The sequence below is a fragment of the Melitaea cinxia genome, chromosome Z (assembly GCF_905220565.1).
Source record: "Melitaea cinxia chromosome Z, ilMelCinx1.1, whole genome shotgun sequence".
Classification (NCBI taxonomy): Eukaryota; Metazoa; Arthropoda; class Insecta; order Lepidoptera; family Nymphalidae; genus Melitaea; species Melitaea cinxia.
Window position 1 is genome coordinate 1,565,412 of NC_059424.1, and position 19,450 is coordinate 1,584,861.

General features: G+C 33.8%; 1 protein-coding gene and 1 long non-coding RNA gene across 2 annotated transcripts in view; one reads left to right on the forward strand and one right to left on the reverse strand.

Moving 5' to 3' along the window:
- The window catches only part of LOC123669028 (phytanoyl-CoA dioxygenase domain-containing protein 1), a 53,838-nt gene extending 48,856 nt beyond the window's left edge, over positions 1 to 4,982 (forward strand). The window contains exon 6 of the mRNA XM_045602697.1: positions 4,647 to 4,982. Coding sequence (XP_045458653.1) covers positions 4,647 to 4,834 — 188 coding nt within the window. The 3' untranslated portion in view covers positions 4,835 to 4,982. The remainder of the gene's footprint in view (positions 1 to 4,646) is intronic.
- Positions 61 to 18,199, reverse strand: LOC123669029. Its single transcript, XR_006745672.1, has 4 exons — positions 18,190 to 18,199; positions 12,907 to 12,914; positions 12,196 to 12,206; positions 61 to 227 (listed from the first exon to the last, which is right to left on the reverse strand). It is a non-coding gene; the product is annotated as an uncharacterized LOC123669029 (long non-coding RNA).
- Positions 18,200 to 19,450: the final 1,251 nt, after the last annotated feature.

Sequence of the window (19,450 nt, forward strand, 5' to 3'; positions counted from 1 at the left end):
CAATTATCACTGGTTTTTAAAATGGATTAGTTTTCTATAAATATGACGAATACATCTTTGTGGGTTTTCTTTTTTCATTAAGAAAGAAATGTTTATACCGGTACATTTTTCCATTATTAATGTTGCCAGTTCCACACTTGAAAGTCAGAAGGTATTGAAATGATTTGAGTAAACGACACTATTTCTTGTGGGCGTCCAGGTTAGTCTAATATTACAATTTTTTCCATCTATCCCTTAAATTTGGATCTAGAGGAAACCTGCAAATAATTAATATAAAAAATTATGGTCGAAGTTCACACTAAGTAATTCTAGTAAAATATGTTAATACTCGTGAGATTGTATTATATTTAATTTAATGCAATTTTATTATAAAACTATGTATATTAAAATAAAATCGCAATATAATATTTTAAATAAATCAGAATCTCAAAAATATCTGTCTCCTCCTTTGTCTTTGCCAGTTTTATCGATAACTATCTACAAACAAACCGGTAACAACACCATCGCTCGGCGACAGCAACTTCTTTGAAATAGACTCGGATCAGTAGCTCGACCGATCCGCATATTGTATGAGGGCTAGCGGCCTGTGTTCGTAAACAAATCCGACAACACGACCGACAATATTTGTAATTTTTAAGTTTAAAAATGAAACATACATATGAAAGGTAACGCCATGACATCGATTTTGCACAGAAGTGCAATTATTCTAACAACTGCTCGTCCATTTACCTTATGAAAGGAATGCTTTGAAATAATAATAATAACCAGTCTAACATTAAATTCACTAAATTTTCCTTTGATTTACATTTACGTACCTACATATTGATTTTGCATACGAATATTTGTACTGGACTATCGAAATGTCTGAAGCCATTTGGCTTAGTTTCATGGAACGTGAATTTACCAGGGAAATACAAATTCTAAGCTTTCCAGGCATTCTGATCAAAACCAACATTGATTTATATACGTCTGGTATAATGGTACATATGTATACGGTAATATTTACTAGCTCCTGCTAACTGCACACCGCCATTTTTTCATAATCGATATTTATATTATATTTCGATTAAAAAAAAGACAAATGTATTAAAAAAATATTTGCTCGTAAACGAAATAAAGCCGACTTTAATTGACATGGACAAGTAATACTACCTACTATCATAAAAATTATCAATTTAATGTGCATTATTAGAGATTACTCAAAAATTATTCGTCAGGTCTCAATTAGATTAGAATGGAACCACCACACCAACCACAATCAAGTCGAGCGTGCGTAAAAAAGTTTTACTTCTATAATATTTAATACTCTCAAGTCATTAAAATGCGTAATTTGGAGTTTGCGTCTAACTTTACTTAAATGAAATGAAATATTTTAAATACGTTCGGAAATTAGCTGTGGCGTTTGTTGGCTTCATGTCAGCGTTGCGTGTCCTTTACGCAAAATTTTAATTAAAATATTTAATTATTGATGGTCTTATAATGTTAATAACACGGGATTCTTTTAAATCAACTTGTGTATTACGGTATTAATGGTAAAGCTCTCAATATCAATGCTTTATATCTAACTAATAAAATTCAATATGTTTCAATAAATGGAACGGTCTTTTAGATCTGTGCTAAAAATGGGTGTTCCACAGGGATCAATTCTATGTCCATTTCTTTTTTTAATATATATAAATGATATGCCGTTTATTTTAAGGGTATTTGTGACATAGTGCCATTTGCTGATGGTACATCACTTATTGTAAAGTTAAAAAAAGGAAAAAAGTAAATTATGATGACGTGAACAGTTCTTTATAGCGACTTCAAGGTTGGTTAAAAACAAACTACTTGTTTAAATCTGTCATAACAATTTAGAAATAAATAACGAGAGGCTTATGGTCAATGATATTACTCTTAAAGATAAATTTTGACTCAAAACTTCTATGTAATTCTCATTTGTCATTCTTGAATGGTAGACTTACTGCTAATGGTAGATTTATAGCAGATATTGAGACTGTATATATTTTGTAAAAAGGGGCTATTCGCGGCATTTACGATCTTGAAGTTCGAGTCTCCTTGCGGGATGTTATTCATTAGGTGGTCATATCATAGTATGCATAAGTATAAATTAAATGTTATATAGAATTAAAGAAAACATGTACAAGATATTTTATTTAAATGTATGTTTTAATTATTTATTTATTTTCAATTAATCTTATAAAAATGAATCGCAAAAAGTGTTGGTAAGCGCTTAACTCAACAACGCCTAGACCAATTTTACCAATTCATTTTTTTTAATGTTCGTTGAAGTCCAAGGATGGTTTTTACGGCACGAAAAATTCGAATATTTTCCGGGAAAACCCTAAAAACAGCCCTTTTTTCCCATACAAACGTTTTCTAACTAATATGTAGAGTCAATTTGAACTTTATTGCTATTAAATAAATTTTATGTTAAATAATATATTAGGGCGCATTTTACGTAAGTTATTAATGATTAAATTGATCTTAATCGTAGACCGTATTTTAATTTAATTTACATACCGTAATTTCACATTACCTATTATATTCTTGCGGGGGCGTCAACAATGGAAAATTCCCGTTTTTAAACTATAGCTCCTTTCGACTTCAAATTTGGTACGAATTTCCTATATATAAAATGTAGAAAAGATCAATGAGCGGATTTTAGGATAACTCATCCCCAATAAGGATTGCGGGGGTGGGCGTTAACAATGGAAACTTTAAATGAATGTAAGTCCGAAACTACTGAACCAATTTTTTATCAAAGTCTTTAAGCATTACAGATGCTTAAATAATATATTATTAATTTAATATCTCCTAAGTTGGACCAAATTACAGATTTGGTCCAACTTAGGAGATAGGGTAGTTTTATCTCAATTGGACCCGATAGGTGGCGCTGCTATTGGTATGCAACTCCGAAACTGCTGAACCAATTTTTATCAAATTTTGTAAGCATAATTTGATCCAACTTGAGAGATAGGGTAGTTTTTATCTTAATCGGACCTGGTAGGTGGCGCTGCTATCGGTATGTAAATCCGAAACTACAGAACCAATTTTTATCAAGTTTTGTAAGCATCTGTAATTTGGTCTGACTTGGAAGATATGGTAGTTTTTATCTCAATTGAACCCGGTAGGTGGCACTGCTATCTGTATGTAGCTCCTAGAAACTAGTCAACCAATTTTTATCAATGTTTTCAAGCATCTGTAATTTGGTTCAAATTGGGAGATAGGGCACTTTTTATCTCAATTGGACCCGGTAGGTGGCGCTGCTATCGGTATGTAAGCTATCAAATTTGATAGCTGTTTTCCGGGCAGGACAACGTCTGCCGGGACCGCTAGTGTCAAATAAATGTACTTGTAAAAATAACATATGATTTAAAAAGAGGAACGAAAATGTGTATTTTGAAACATTATTACTATAGAAAAATTAATTTATTTCGAAATTATACAATCTTATACATATTAAAAATTAACACTTAATAATAAAGATAGTTGCGGTGTAAATCATGTCCGCGTGGAGGGGTGATAAGAATTCTGGCAGCAGTTTCCCGTTGAATCGCTATAACTATTAAATTTCTGTCGCTAATATAACGATTAAAATACATTTAATGCTATAACTACAAATTTAATTAGATAAATAATTGTGTTTGCTTGCAAACGAAAAAAACCGACTTTAGTTACATCGACAAGTAAATACAACGTTAGTAGACGAAAAAAAGTAACAAGCGCTCTAGTCGTCACTACGATTTTCGAGGGTTTCCCTCGATATATATATACATACGGTCGAATTGAGTAACCTCCTCCTTTTTTAAAGTCGGTTAAAAAATAAACATAATAACACGTTATTGAAATTTAATATGAAACCAAACAAAAAGATATAAAGATACGATTACGAAATTCACACGTAAATCTAACAGGATTTACGCAATTTTCGATTTACAATTTAAATATATCTTTTTGAATATATAATCTGATACATATTACATACGTTTGTATTGAGAATTGATCCCAATAACATTTTAAATGGAATGCGATATGTTTCGAGGAACTTACGCTTACACTTCAGCCTGTAATATCCCACTGCTGGGCATAGGCCACTTTCCCCGTGTAGGAGAAAGATTAGAGCGTAATCCACCACGCTGCTCCAATGCGGGTTAGCGGATATATTCCCTAACATGAGTAACGATCGCTATCAGGACATGATTACAACCGGGACCGACGGCCTAACGCGCTGTCCGAGGCACGGTAGGGAGACCCACAAGGATTGACCAAGCACCCAGACCACGACCAACATGGCACAAATTATAGGGAACTCTTAAAATATAAAAATAAAAATTTGCATATATGTGTAAGTGTGTATGTGTGTAATTTTGTGTATTAATATGTACTATCAAACCATTTTTTATATCTCTTTCTATCGTAATATTTTGTACAGCTACTTAAGATTTTCTCTTGCACGTCTTAATGTTGACTGGAAGACAGGGCTGTAGTTGAAGTCCTTTTCTCGATGTATGTTACAAAGTTGTAAAATAATGTTTAAATAAATAAATTATATATTAAGCTGTAGTGTGGAAAAGACTTCGGAAATTTTACGCTTTTTGATGTGAACTTTTATTGAAATTTATGGTTTTATTTGTTTATTTCAGGTACTTGCATCTTAATACACGGTCACGTTGTACATAGGAGCGCTCAAAACAAATCGGAGAAAAGTCGCCACGCGTACACTTTCCACGTCGTAGAGAGACAAGATAATACCTATTCACCAGATAACTGGCTGCAGGAGGGGGAAAACGCTCCCTTCCAAAACGTCTACACCACTCCGCAGATTCTATAATAATACAGTTTAATAAAGTAGGAAAACGTATAACTGTTTTTATTTTACTTTTTTCTATCGAGGCGCTTTTTTAGTTATCGTTAGTATTTAAAAAAAAATATCGATATATTTTATCACTTGTAATATAATATCAATTTTGGTAAATAAATATCTTTTTATTTTTTTATTTTGACCATTTTGACCATCATTATATTTTTATTATACTTTCGTAGTTCAGTAAATCATACATAACCATTGTCAATTCGTAACATCAAATCACAAGCATATATTCAAATTCGTATTCGTAACTAAGCTGTTTTGTACTGAGTTCCATTAATACGGGGAACATAATCTAATGTGTTTCTCCATTAATAGGCACTTCGATGTTTGGATAAGCCCTTAAGCGGCTGCATTTCGATTTTGAAAGCATTTGCGATACTGTACGAACAGCTTAGCATTTCTACGCCGACACACTGAATCATAATTCACTTACACGTAAATTTTAGGTATAATTAAATGAAAACTTTTAGTATTTTACTACACAATTTTGCTCGTGATTTCAAATTAATTTTTACTGTAATTTAGCTTAAGCGCTGTCATAAAGCCTATCGTAGTCCGCTACTGGACATTGGCCTTCACAAGTTCAAGTCAAAAATGGCGCGAACTCATGTGTGTTGCCCATAGTCACCACGCTGGGCAGGCGGGTTGGTGACCGCAGTACTGGCTTTGTCGCACAGAAGACGCTGCTGCCCGTCTTCGGCCTGTGTGTTTCAAAGCCAGCAGTTGCATGGTTATCCCGCCATCGGTCGGCTTTTTAAGTTCCAAGGTGGTAGCGGAACTGTGTTATCCCTTAGTCGCCTCTTACGACATCCACAGGAAGAGAGGGGGTGGCTATATTTTTTAATGCCGTAACCACACAGCACTAATGTAACATTCATAACCGATTAAATTAAATTCATGTCAATAATTTGACCGGATTCATGATTTTGACCGGACTAATAAAAAGAGGGGTAGGTTTAAGGTAGGGTAGGTTTAAAATATAATTAAAAATGTTTAAATTTTTTTTCCATTTTCAAATTTACTTTTATTAATAAACGTTTCATTCTTTTAGTTTTTAATTCCATAAAAACTGCTTATGTGTACACGATACAGGATTAGGATTTATACTTTGTCTCGTTAGTTCCTATTTATTTTATTAAGTAATTTGATATGTCACGAGATATGTACTAATGAGTTCTATGTTTACGTTTAATTAGCAGAAAATTTATCGCAATAATACACAATTATGATTTTGTTATTGATATATTGTTATGTCTACAGTTGATTTTCCGAAATAAAATAAATATAAAAGTATTATTTCATCTAGAGCAATATTTTATCAAATAACGTTAGATAAATATCTATAATTATTGCGTGGATGATGAGTAACGAAAACAATACAAACATATGAAGTAAATAAACATTATACAAGAGCACAGCTAAATATTACACTAAGTGTTGTGTTTCCGTTAAGAGTAAGGTTCCAGAAATCCTGAAGATGCGCTATTGTACAGGCGTCCATATGCTACGATAACCCTTACTATCAGACTGGCCGTAACCTCTTTTTATTTAAGTCACTCGGCAAACAAGCGTACGGCTCACCTGATGGTAAGCGATTTCCGTAATTTATAGACGCCTGCAACACCAGAAGCATCGCAAGCGCGTTGCCGACTCTATGCCCTATTCCCCCAGGAGCTCTGGTCACCTTAATCACCAACATTAACACAACACTACTTGAAAACAGTTAAAAAAAATTATTTAGCTGTGATCTTCTGTAAGGTCGAGGTACTACATTCTGCTCCATATTTTGAGCAAGAAATTTCCTGCTGTGCCCTACTTCAGCCAGAAATATGTCATCATCATCATCATCATCACTTCAGCCTATGGCAGTCCACTGCTGGACATAGGCCTCGACACAGATGACCGCCCACTGCCACTTCAACTTGCTAATTATGTGGGCTATGTCGGTTACTTTCGTTCTCTCTATCTTGAGAGAAACCCTGAAATATGTATATAAAAAATATATCAGATATAATTATAATATACATAATATAATGTATATACATTAAAGAGAAAAACATATTTAGAAATAATAAAAAATGAGAGTTATTTTTTCATTATTATTGTTACGAGCGAATCCTTTATTGGGGGATTATTTTGTTTTAATCTTTTTGTTATTGTAAAGGATATTCTTTGTATACTTTCCAGTTAAGTTTTCTATAAAAGTCCCCCTGTCTGGTCAATCCCTTTTCTGAAGAGAAAAGTCGAAGATTAATTATTTTTTTTACTACATAAGCACCGTAATAAGACCAGATAAGATTTTAAGTTCCATCAAAGTCTAGTGACGTGGTTTCACGTTGGAGAAATCACTGTGCTACAAGGACATGAAAACATTTATTTCGCCATAAAGTGATTATACACAATAAGAGTCATCTCGATCAAATAACAATATACAAATTTCTACATTTTAACATTTACAAACTTAGGTAATCAACTGAGTCGTCCCCATACATACATACATAAATGAATTTTTGTACAAGGATAATATAAAACCTATTTTTATATTTTACATTTATAGATTACGATTTATATTTTGCTACGTGTATATTACTTTTGGTGATTCTATCCTAAAATAAAAACTTATTGGAAATTTTAAGGATATTTCATTACTTTTCCACCACAGTACCCAGAATGATACATTTGTATGAGGAAAGTGACAATATTATTTTGCTCTAATCCCTATCGCCTTTCTATCGTGTCACAGGCAAACGCTCAGATCGTAAACAAATTTTCTTAGCAATTACTAGAATCCTCTTAACGAGAAGCTATTTATCAAAATATTTGTACTTAATTACATAGACAATAATTCCACCCGCCTGCCCAGCGTGGTGACTATGGGCAAAGCACATGAGTTCACGTTATTTTTGGCGTAAACTTGTGGAGGCCTATGTCCAGCAGTGGACTGTATAGGCTGTGTAATGAAAAGACAATAATTAATTTTTATCGTTATCCTAATTTCTTTCACGAGTATTCTCGCCCGAAAATATCGTCCAGCTTCCTTTAGATCAATTTGTTTGACAAAGGCTTCTCGCACTCGATACTCAATTAATAATTTCATAAATAACCTTCATATATAGACAATGTCATTTAAAGGTCACTCACGTCTAAAACAACGTAACGAAATTGGATTTTAATCAGTACCTATTATCTGGCAATTCCTCTCGTGTACAATGAATGAAACCTTCAGCCACGCAGTGGTACTGTACAGGCTAAAGCCTCTCTAAAATATATAAAATTTTTGGAACGAAGTTCCTTACGGCAGGCTTGACATTTGGCTGGGCGAGCGAACTGAAAAAAATGTGATACTAAAACCGTAAGAAAAATATACAACGGAAGTGACGTAATATCAGTCACACGACTATAATATGACATTTGTAAAACTAAAATATTACCAGTAAACTTTTTTTAAAATTATTCATGTAATTTTATACTGTCGACAAAAATAAATAGTCATATGTTTTTTTTTATTTCACTTAATAGTTTGAATTATTATTATTTTGTTTGATTTATTTTATTTTACGGTATTTGTTACTTCCTAAAATACTACATTTCCTAAATACTTTTATGTACTTAATAAAAAACCAATCAACAAAATTAAAAAAAAAATCCAAGACCTAGAAAATATATATAAAATTCAACATTTTTTTTTTCAAATTGTGTTGCTTCTATACTATCCGAAGGAACTTCGTTCCTACCTGGTGTCCCATGACACCACATAATTTTTAACCGACTTCCAAAAAAGGAGGAGGTTCTCAATTCGACTATTTTTTTTTTTTTTTTTATGTATGTTACATCAGAACTTTTGACCGGGTAGACCGATTTCGACAAATTTTGTTTTAATCGAAAGGTGGTGTGTGCCAATTGGTCCCATTTAAATTTATTTGAGATCTAACAACTACTGTTCGAGTTATATCTAATAATGCGTTTTTACTTGACGCTTTTTTCGTCGACCTACGTTGTATTATACCGCATAACTTTCTACTGGATGTACCGATTTTGATAATTCTTTTTTTGTTGGAAAGGGGATATCCCTAGTTTGGTACCGTGATAAGGAAACCAGGATCTGATGATGGGATCCCAGAGAAATCGAAGGAAACTTTCGAAAATCCGTAATAACTTTTTACTGGGTGTACCGATTTTGATAATTTTTAATTTAATCGAAAGCTGATGTTTATCATGTGGTCACATATAAATTTTATCGAGATCTGATAACTACTTTTTGAGTAATCTTTGATAACGCGTAGTTGCTTGACTATTTTTACGTCGATCTACGTTGTATTACTCGTCGATATAATTGAAGTCGGTTTTTTTTTCGTTTTCGAGCAAACACAATTATTTTGCACTGTTCAACGAGGTACATAGGTATTATATAGAGCAGTGGAGGGACACAAGTATATGCAAATAAACAAACCGATAGCAACACGGCTATGTCAATTACGAACGCTTGACACGCAGTGTTAAATTGCTGCAATCATCGTCACTTGCATACTTGACCTACTGCAATACAAATTCAATCAGGATGCACCAGATACAATTCTAACGATACCATCATTCAATTCGTAAAATTTGCACCTAACTGCATAAGTTGTTTGACACTTACTATGATTTATCCGCTGTAGTTTAATGCTATATCTACTATACGAAGCTACGTTATAAATATTATGTTTAATTTTTGTTGTATCAGTTCAATTTCATTAAGTAAACAGCCTCAGCAACTGTACTAATGCGGGATTTGCCGCGATTGGAATTTTGAGACTGCCAAAGTCGATGTTACAAAAAAACAATAAACCTTTCAAAAAGTCACATATGACCTTGGCGTCTGTAAAATTCACTGAAATATCGGAAATTCCAGAATAACAAACGCGATTACGGTCCGCTAAAAGCGTTGATAGTGTCCGTGAAATGTTAAAAACTTTCATCAAACTTTTTTTTATCGAGCTTATAGACGCAGTTGAATTCTTCTTTTGTTTTAATTATCCTTTTTTTATAATTTTAATTGACGTTAAGCTTTGATATTTTTAGACCTATACATTCTGTATACTGCGTAGAATGTCTGTCTAAGCTTACGGCTTAATATGTCATAGACGATGTGAGAGCTTTCTGGACTGTTAACTTTGATTACATCGTAAGTAAACAAATACTAAATAATTTACACATAAATTATTTTTTTGGCATAAAACGACTTATACACAATGAAATTTGATAAAAACAATACCTACTTATATATAATAATACTTCTCAAAATTTTTATCAATTCTCAGATTCCTTCTCCAAAGAGTGCAAAGGGAAGGCTGCGCGCCGTCTCAACATCCAAGAAATCATCTTTATAATTTACTAGCTGTGCCCGCGGCTTCGCCCGCGTTGAAATCGGTGTGACGCAAAGTTTTCCCGGCAAACTTCTAGTGAAACTCTCATCATAATCGGCTTAGCCGTTCTATAAGCCTTCCTCTTGAAGCCCTCTCTCCATTGATGAAACCGCATGAAAATCCGTTCCGTAGATTTTGAGGGAATCGATCACATACATTTTTGGGGACTTTGTTTTATAATACACTAACTGTTGCCCGCGACTACGTGCGCGTGAAGCGCGTCGCGTTTAACAAAATGGTTTGTTGAATTCGTCAGAATTGTGGTATGAAATAATGTAGTAATAATGTAGTATTGTAGTGTAAATATGTTTAAATATACTGCATGTAATTTAGTTTTTAATATGGTTCTGCGTAACTATATGCCACAGAATAGCGTAACGCACGCTCCTTCGTGACTCCGTGACGACAGGGGTAAATAAAAAGTATTCTAGTGACGCAAAGGTTAGATATTGTAAAAAATACATTTTTCTGTACTACTGCGTACGGCTCACCTGATGATAAGCGATTACCGTAGCTTATAGACACCTGCAACACCAGAAGCATCGCAAGCGCGTTGTCGACCCAATCCCCAAACCCCTAGGAGCTTTGATCACCTTACTCACCAACGGGAACACAATGCTGCTTGAAAACAGTACTATTTTGCTGTGATCTTCTGTAAGGTCGAGGTACTACCCCAGTTGGGCTGCTCCATATTTTGAGCAGGAAATTCCTGCTGTGCCCTACCTCAGTTAAAAGTTATAAGTAATCAATATAAATGTTTCTTGAACACATAGGGTTGCAACGCGGTTATTTAACCGACCCCGCTGTATATGTTTCATACAAACTATCAACCCCAATTAAACCCCTTAGCGGTGGAATATCTACTAATTATAATCTACCTCCCTGCCAAATTTCATCTTTGTCCATCCTGGATGAATGGACCATCCAGCTGTTTTTGAGTTCTCGTGATGAGTGAGTCAGTGATCTTTCTCTTTTATATTTATAGATTACGATGCATTATTTGAACACCTCCGCACCATCTATAGAGCACACATTTTAAATTTCAAGTTTCTTACTTCAAAAACATAGGACTTGCATAGAAACTTCCAACCCCCGTTTCATCCCCTTAGGGGTCGAGTTTCATAAAATTCGTTCTTAGCGAATGTCTACGTCCTATAATGAACCTACTTGCCTAATTTTAAGTTTGTGACTGTTATAATTTCGGAGATTTCGTGATGAGTAAGTCAACCTACCATCCCCCGTTTTAACCCCAAAAAAAAATGGATTTCTAAAGATACACTATTTGGACACCTTCTCACCATCTATAGAGCATACATTTTAAATTTCAAGTCTCTTACTTCAAAAACATAGGACTTTCATACAAACTTCCAACCCCCGTTTTATCCCCTTAGGGGTCGAGTTTCGTAAAATCCGTTGTTAGCGAATGTTTACGCTCTATAAGAAACCTACCTGCCAAATTTCAAGTTTGTAGGTTTTACAGTTTCGGAGATTTCGTGATCAGCGAGTCAACCTACCTAACCCCGTTTTATCCCCAAAAGGGAGTTGATCTCTAAAGCAACATTATTTTGACACCTTCTAATCATCTATAGAGCTTACATTTTAAATTTCAAGTCTCTTACTTCAAAAACATAGGACTTTCATACAAACTTCCAACCCCCGTTTTACCCCCTTAGGGGTCGAGTTTTGTAAAATCAGTCCTTAGCGGATGCCTACGTATTATAAGGAGCCTACTTGCTAAATTTCAAATTTGTAGGTGTTATAGTTTCGGAGATTTCGTGATCAGTGAGTCAACCTACGATCCCCCGTTTTAACCCCAAAAAGGAGTTAATTTCTAAAGATACATTATTTGGACACCTTTTCACCATCTATAGAGCTTACATTTTAAATTTCAAGTCTCTTACTTCAATAACTTAGGACTTTCATACAAACTTCCAACCCCCGTTTTACCCCCTTAGGGGTAGAGTTTCGTAAAATCCGTTCTTAGCGGATGCCTACGTCTTATAAGGAGCCTACTTGCCAAATTTCAAGTTTGTAGGTGTTATAGTTTCGGAGATTTCGTGATGAGTGAGTGACCTTTCGCTTTTATATATATAGAGATTAATTTTTTTTTAATACCCGTAATACTTATGTTTTTAACAACTTTTAGAGTAGGTGGGTATATAAAAACTATTTTTGAAGATCAAACAACTTAAATATTAAAAGCAGAAATACAAAACATAATTAAAATGTGAATAAATGTGCTTTATGGATTTTTTTAAGAAAAATACTTTACTAACTAGCGTCTTCGGTGCGATAAAACCAACCCTGCGGTCACCAACCCGCCTGCCCAGCGTGGTGACTATGGGCAAAACACATGAACACACGTTATTTTTGGCGTAAACTTGTGGAGGCCTATGTCCAGCAGTGGACTGTATAGGATGTAATGATGATGATAAACTATCAATAATTTTTCATCACAACTATTATTATGATAAACAATTAACATTGTTTAGATACAGATTTTACTGTAACATGAGTTGTTTCATGACTATAGTAGCCAAGTAAAGCGAGAATAAAATTAAATAATAAATAAAAAACTTAACGGAAAAAAACGAGTGTGGTCACATACTGAAGTAAAATTTACGAAACGTAACTCTCTTTTTCTATATTCACTAACTTATATCGCCCTCTTAATTTCCGATCGCCTCGCGTGGTCACGCTTTTCGTAACGCTCTCGTCACGCATTCACCAACTTACTCGCCAAGTCAAGCGTGCGTAAAGAAGTTGTATTAGCTCCACAACGTCTTAAGGAATCTAGATTTAAATCGTCACAAAGGTGTAAGAGGCGACTAGGGGATAACACAGTTCCACTACCGCCTTGAAACTTATAAAGCCGACCGATGGTGGGATAGCCATCTAACTGCTGGGTTTGAAATAAACAGGCCGAAGACAGGCAGCAGTGTCTTCGGTGCGAAAAAACCAGCCCTGCGGTCACCAACCTGCTTGCCCAGCGTGGTGACTATGTACAAAACCGGGAGACCTATGTCCAGCACTGGACTATAGTAGGCTGAAGTGATGATGATGATGAAAGGTATAAAGGTATCTTCGGAAATATCGCAAGACCTATTTTTGTTAAAAATATAAAAGCTTGCTGTAAAAAGGTTTTCAAGTGAACGAAGTAACGGTCACCATCTAGATGCTTTCATACAAACAAAATACATTATTTACATCGTTTTCGTTATTGACAGATTTGATTTGTTTTCGAGAGCCTGTGTTAATTATATTAGTTTTAGATATTGAAAGTTTTGAAAGGTTTGGAACAATAATAACATCAAAATGTAATAGATACGGTTTAAACCGCTAAAGGCCAGTGTTACCGGTTGTCAATAACGCTATTTGACAGATGTATTCAACAAATAAAACTTTCAACTATTAGAATTAAACTATATTTATGAAATATTTCTATTCACGAATGTCAATCTAAAACATTTTGGGGATGCGAGAAACACGGTGTGAAGTTTCTCATCCACAGGGAGGATCCTCCGACCAGACGGATATCGCGTCTGGTGGCCCGGGTGGGCTACTGCCCCCCGGTTGTTTTCGGGTACTTATATATACGTTCAATTATTCGGATAACTTTAACATCGCGATATAAGATACGTTAATTTTTATTTCGTATGTGCTGAGATAGATGTCGCCACAACATTTAATTTTTTAATTAAACAGATCCTAATGGAATATTCCACCTCCTGCTGTTAATAACTTATTTGCAGGATAAACCTTATCTACAATCGGTAAGACAGGTCCTAAAGAAGTAATCGATATTTTTTTATAAACATCACTCCAAGGTTGATTTACTGACAACTGAGAGTGGGTAGAACGATAATTTATTTGTTTATATCTTCAATTTAACTCTACCAGTGAATATTTAATCCGTCCGTACACAAAATTATTAATTATTTATTACGTTACTAGCTTCTCCCTGCGACTTCGTCTACGAACTTGCGAAACTTTAACTGTTTACGCAGCGAACGCAGCGGAAGCTCTCAAAAGGGAAAAAAATCCGCGATTTTGAAATATTCCTCATTGGTGCTCTGCTCCTATTGGTTTTCAACCGGAGTCAACTCAAGTGGCATGAATACTCACATCCTCTTACTGCTTTATGGCCTGTTTTGTTTTTTCATTTGTTTTTCATCCTGATTCACCTTCCTACCTCAAGGAACGCTTTGAGTTGAGTTTTTGTATGATATATGTATTTATATATGTAAGTATGTTTATTATTATTGTATATTATTATTTGTACTTTATTAAAATTTCTAATTCGCACACCACTTATTTGTTTACTTTCTAACTGCAGTTTCTATTTCATGTCCTATATACCCAAAGATTGTCAAGGAGAGATCGTTCTTTCAGCCATAAGACCGCCTTTGTACATCTTTGATCTTATGTTATTATTGTATTGTATTGTATTGTAATGGTGTACAATAAAGAGTATTATTATATTATTATTTTAGCGTGATGATAGCCTTTAGCCTTCCTAGATAAGTAAGCTATCTAAACCTAAAATAATTTTTCCAATAGATTCCTGAGATTAGCGCCTTCAAGCAAACAAACAAATAAACAAACAAACTCTTCTCTCTTCAATAACAATATAATGTGAACTGGCATGCCGTTCTAATATTTCCACCGAGCTTCTACGATTGATTAAAAAATAATAAGATCTCATAATAATAAAAAATCTTTAGCCTTTCATTATTACGGTTCGATTGTATTACAAAAACACCGATCTTCTAGTCATAATATTTACGCTCAACTTTTATTTTCTTTGATTTCTGCAAATATTTTAGTAATTAATGACACCGCTCTGGTGTAGTGGGACGTCTGCTCCCATCTAACGTCTAACATCTAACATCTAAGTTCCACTCCCTCTCCATGGAGAGCTCAACCCGCCATGCTGGCCTGTCGCTAATGTTGAACCACGAAAAAGCTCATTATTTCTTTAAATGTCTATACTTCTATATGTTAATTATACTTTATCCAAAAAAAATTAACAAAATACAACTAATTATTTATTTATTATTTATTTATTTATTTATTTACAGAAGAAAAAAAAAAGATACAATTTATGTGATAAACAGTGCAGCAAAAACAATGAATAGTTAAAAAAATAATAATAATAATAATAAATAGTTAAAACAATGAATAACGAATTATTCAAAATGATCAAGATAATTAAGAAAATTAAAAAAAAAATGTTAACTAGGACACACCTAATGATAAATTATAAAATCAAGGAAAACATTTCTATGAAAAAAGTTTTAATAAAAATTTTCTAGAATTTACACGGAATACACAGTAAATAGGTTCAGAATCCTTCGTAGTAATCCTCAGGGAAATTCTAGCCATCAAAGTGAGAGGCGTATTAAGCCCCCTAAACCTCTTAACGGGGCAATGTTGATAGACTTGTATTATTATGTACTAACTTCAGTTTAAACACTCGAAAATAGTGTATCTCACATTGTTGATTGAATATAATTTCAGATTTCGGATGATTTATTTCGACAGTTGAATAAGTAATGGAAATTTAAATTTAGAACGGAGTAACTCGACATTTTTGCGTACTTGTGTTTCTTATAACGGAATTAATTATACCGTTTTTACATTTGTTTTTCAATAATAGTCTTAATGTAAGGAATTTTTTATATTAATACGTACGTGCATTTTAAATTTTGTCGCTTTCAGTAAACCGTGTCACGTGCGAATGTCACGTGCGAATGTCATAAAAGTTTGTCTTAATGAACGCATGATTGTTATTCCCAAAACTCAATACACGACGAATACGTACGCAGAAATCCATCAGAAACAATAGCTCTAATTGAAACAGCGGAGTTGCATGGAATTCGACGAAACATCGATAAACTGATTTTCACATAGTACAATATGTCACTAAATGAATATTAAAATTTGTATGTATTTGTTATTCGAGTAATCACCGAACCGTATGACAATATCTGACCGTAGAAAACCGAAAGGTAGCAAATATACTTCGATTCATTAAGGATATTTCATTCAGTTTAAAATATTTCGATCGAGATGAAATTTTAATGTTTCGGTATGAAGTTAAATGTAAATTCCATTATTTCATCTGTCACTATGAAAGTACTGTCAGACGGTACCTCTTAAAATCGTATCCATCAACTCTTAATAGATCCCGTCAGCGAGTCTTAGTGGAAATCTTTCGACGCCGTCTAAAAACCTTTGTCATTGTGCTTAATGGGTACCTACATATGACGAAATTGGCAACATAAGCTGACTTCGGGTTACCGCATACGCTTCAGCCTGTAATATCCCATGGCTGGTAATAAGCGTTTTCCCTCACGTAAGAGAAGGATCAGAACTTAATCCACCATGCTGCTCCAATGCAGGTTGGCGGATAGTCTTACCGAATATCATCCAAAAAACACTGCTCTCAACTAGATACTACAGTGGTGGGAAATGAGACCAGAGCTCCTGGGGAAAGTCGGGGGTAGAGTTGGCAATGCGCTTGCGATGCTTCAGCTATAGCAGACGTCTATAGCCAACGGTAACCACTTAACATCAGGTGGTCTTTACGCTTGTTTCCCATCCGTCAAATAAAAAATTCTGCATTATCAAAACACCTCAATGACATATTGTTCAAATGTCACAGAATTAACGCAAGTAATTAAATGTCAACTCTCCTTTACTCCGACAGTTTGGAAGATAATTAGAAAACTTTGTAACAACTGGGTCCATAATTGCTAATTATATAAAAACTTATAACAAACTCTTAAGCTATAAGAAAAAAATATTCTCTTCAAATAACAGAAGTAAAAATTGATTAAGTAATTGTTTATCGGAGGAATCTTCTTTACACGTGTCCTGGCACGAATTGCGTAGGCTTCAAATGGATAGATTTTAAGTAGACCTGAAATCGAATATTTTCCTAAATGGACTTTTCGTATTCGTAGCATCATCATACCAAATTACGTATCTGGTTTATAAATAAATTAAATAAATAATGATTCATTAATCACTTCAGAAACGCCAATTGGTACGATATAAATGAAATCACAAACGCCCAGTCCAAGTCAAATATCCATAACACAAAAAATCTTTTTTTTTTAATTTACTTTTTTTAAAATCTGGTTATTTCTAATAAAAATTAGCAAATTCAAAATAGAAATCAGCTCGTCCGCTGTGAGCTTATTTCGTAAAAATATGGATCTAAAAAAGTAGAACTTGAAAATCTATTATTAAGGTAGCTTAGTGTGTCGTAAGAGACGATACAAGGTTGTAAGACATTATAGTGTGACTAGTAGAGTAGTTGTGAAATATATCGTCCATACCTTTAGTACGTATATTCAATGCTTGTTGATAGATTTTCGATTGATTCAGCCTGTAATATCCCGGCTGGACATAGCCGTTGCCCATAGCTCGTTCTTTTTAATGTTTATATTACTTTTTTCAAATATATGTAATCATGCAAGAAAATTAGAAAACACTTACCGTGTACGTAAACTGCATTTTATTAACAAAGTCGTGAAGTACCCACACAGTTTTGATTTATGTTCAATTTATATTCTAGTTTTTTATGCAAGCATTTTTCATATAGTAACACAAGTCTTCTTAACAGAATCGAGCTTTCAAGCTTAACAGTTAGTCTCAGCGTAGCGTCTGTATTAGCGTCTACGGTGCGACAAGCGTCTTCAGTGCGACAAGCGTCTTGGTGCGACAAAGCCAGCCCTGCGATCACCCGCCTGCCAAGCGTGGTGACTATGGGCAACACATATGAGTTTACGCCATTTTTGATGCAAACTTATGGAGGCCTATGTCCAACAGTGAACTGCGATAGGCTGAATTGAGTGAGTGAGTTAGTCTCAGTTACAGAGAAAACTGCTTCTACAAGATCACTTCAGTAAATTCGAAAAGCGGAAAATCTTACATGTCTAGAATATTTTATTTCATTGAATTCTCGGCAAACGTTTCCTTCTTGTTATGATAAAATGGTTGTATCAAATAAAAATTTTCATGGGATGTCGTTTTTGTTTCAGTAATGTTCATTTTTGCTAGCTGTTTGCCAAACGTTGTTTTGCCATGTATGTATCAATTTTTGTCAATTGACATCAATTTATTGGCCTTATTTTTTTTTGTAATTTGGTTATAGTATGTATTAACTGGAATTGACATCAATAAGACTTACGACTTCGGTAGTTAAAAAAATAGTGATCTAAATACGCATTGTTCGGGATAACTTAAAAAGTGCTCGTTAGATCCCATTCAAATTTAATCCACACGACACAGGCTTTCTAATCAAAAAGGAGTCATCGAAATAGGTATAGGTACAACAACTAGATTTTTCTTTACGCGTATTTAAAATGCTAATCGTTGATTCTATAAATCATTTATTTTTATATAACAATTTAACGTATTTACAAGTAAAACATTAATAACAAGAGTAATATGAAATTAATAATTAATACCATGTACGTAAGGAAAAAATATTTTCTAACTATAAAGTGTACCTTTTCTGTAAAAAAAAAACAACTCTTTTTAAACTGTCTTGCACTTTTTCTTTGATGCTCTAATTTAATTTACAACGAAGAAAATGAAGGGTTAATTTTTCCTAGCATACAAAACGTCAAAGGTTAAATAAAGCCTTCAGGAATATTGTATCGTGTTCCTGCTGCTGATCTGAAGCTACAAAGCTGATGTAATAAGGAGTAACTTTTGCTACTTTTATTTTTGAAATTTATTTTTTTTATGAGTCTGCGAACTGAACAATAACCTTTTTGTTAAATTCTACGCGGACGATGTCTCGGGCACAGCTAGCATTAAATATTTCCTTTTCTTGTAAGTTTTTTGTCAGAACAAGGTTCGTATAAAAGAAATTTAAATTATCGTAAACTATATTGTTACGAAAAAAATATGACGTTACAAAGTTCACCGTGCCAATTAGTAACTTAAAAAAGTAGTGTGATTTAAATTTGGAACAATCAATTATTCAAACTAGTGGTCGCCAGGTGGTCGAATTTTGATCATAATTTAACCACAGATTAACAATAAACAAAAGAGTTTATATGCGTGTTGTGTCAAATACTTGGTAGTGTATTTAATGTTTTTTTTTTTTTGTTATTGATGTAATGAATTTTTATGCATAATTTAAAAAAAAATA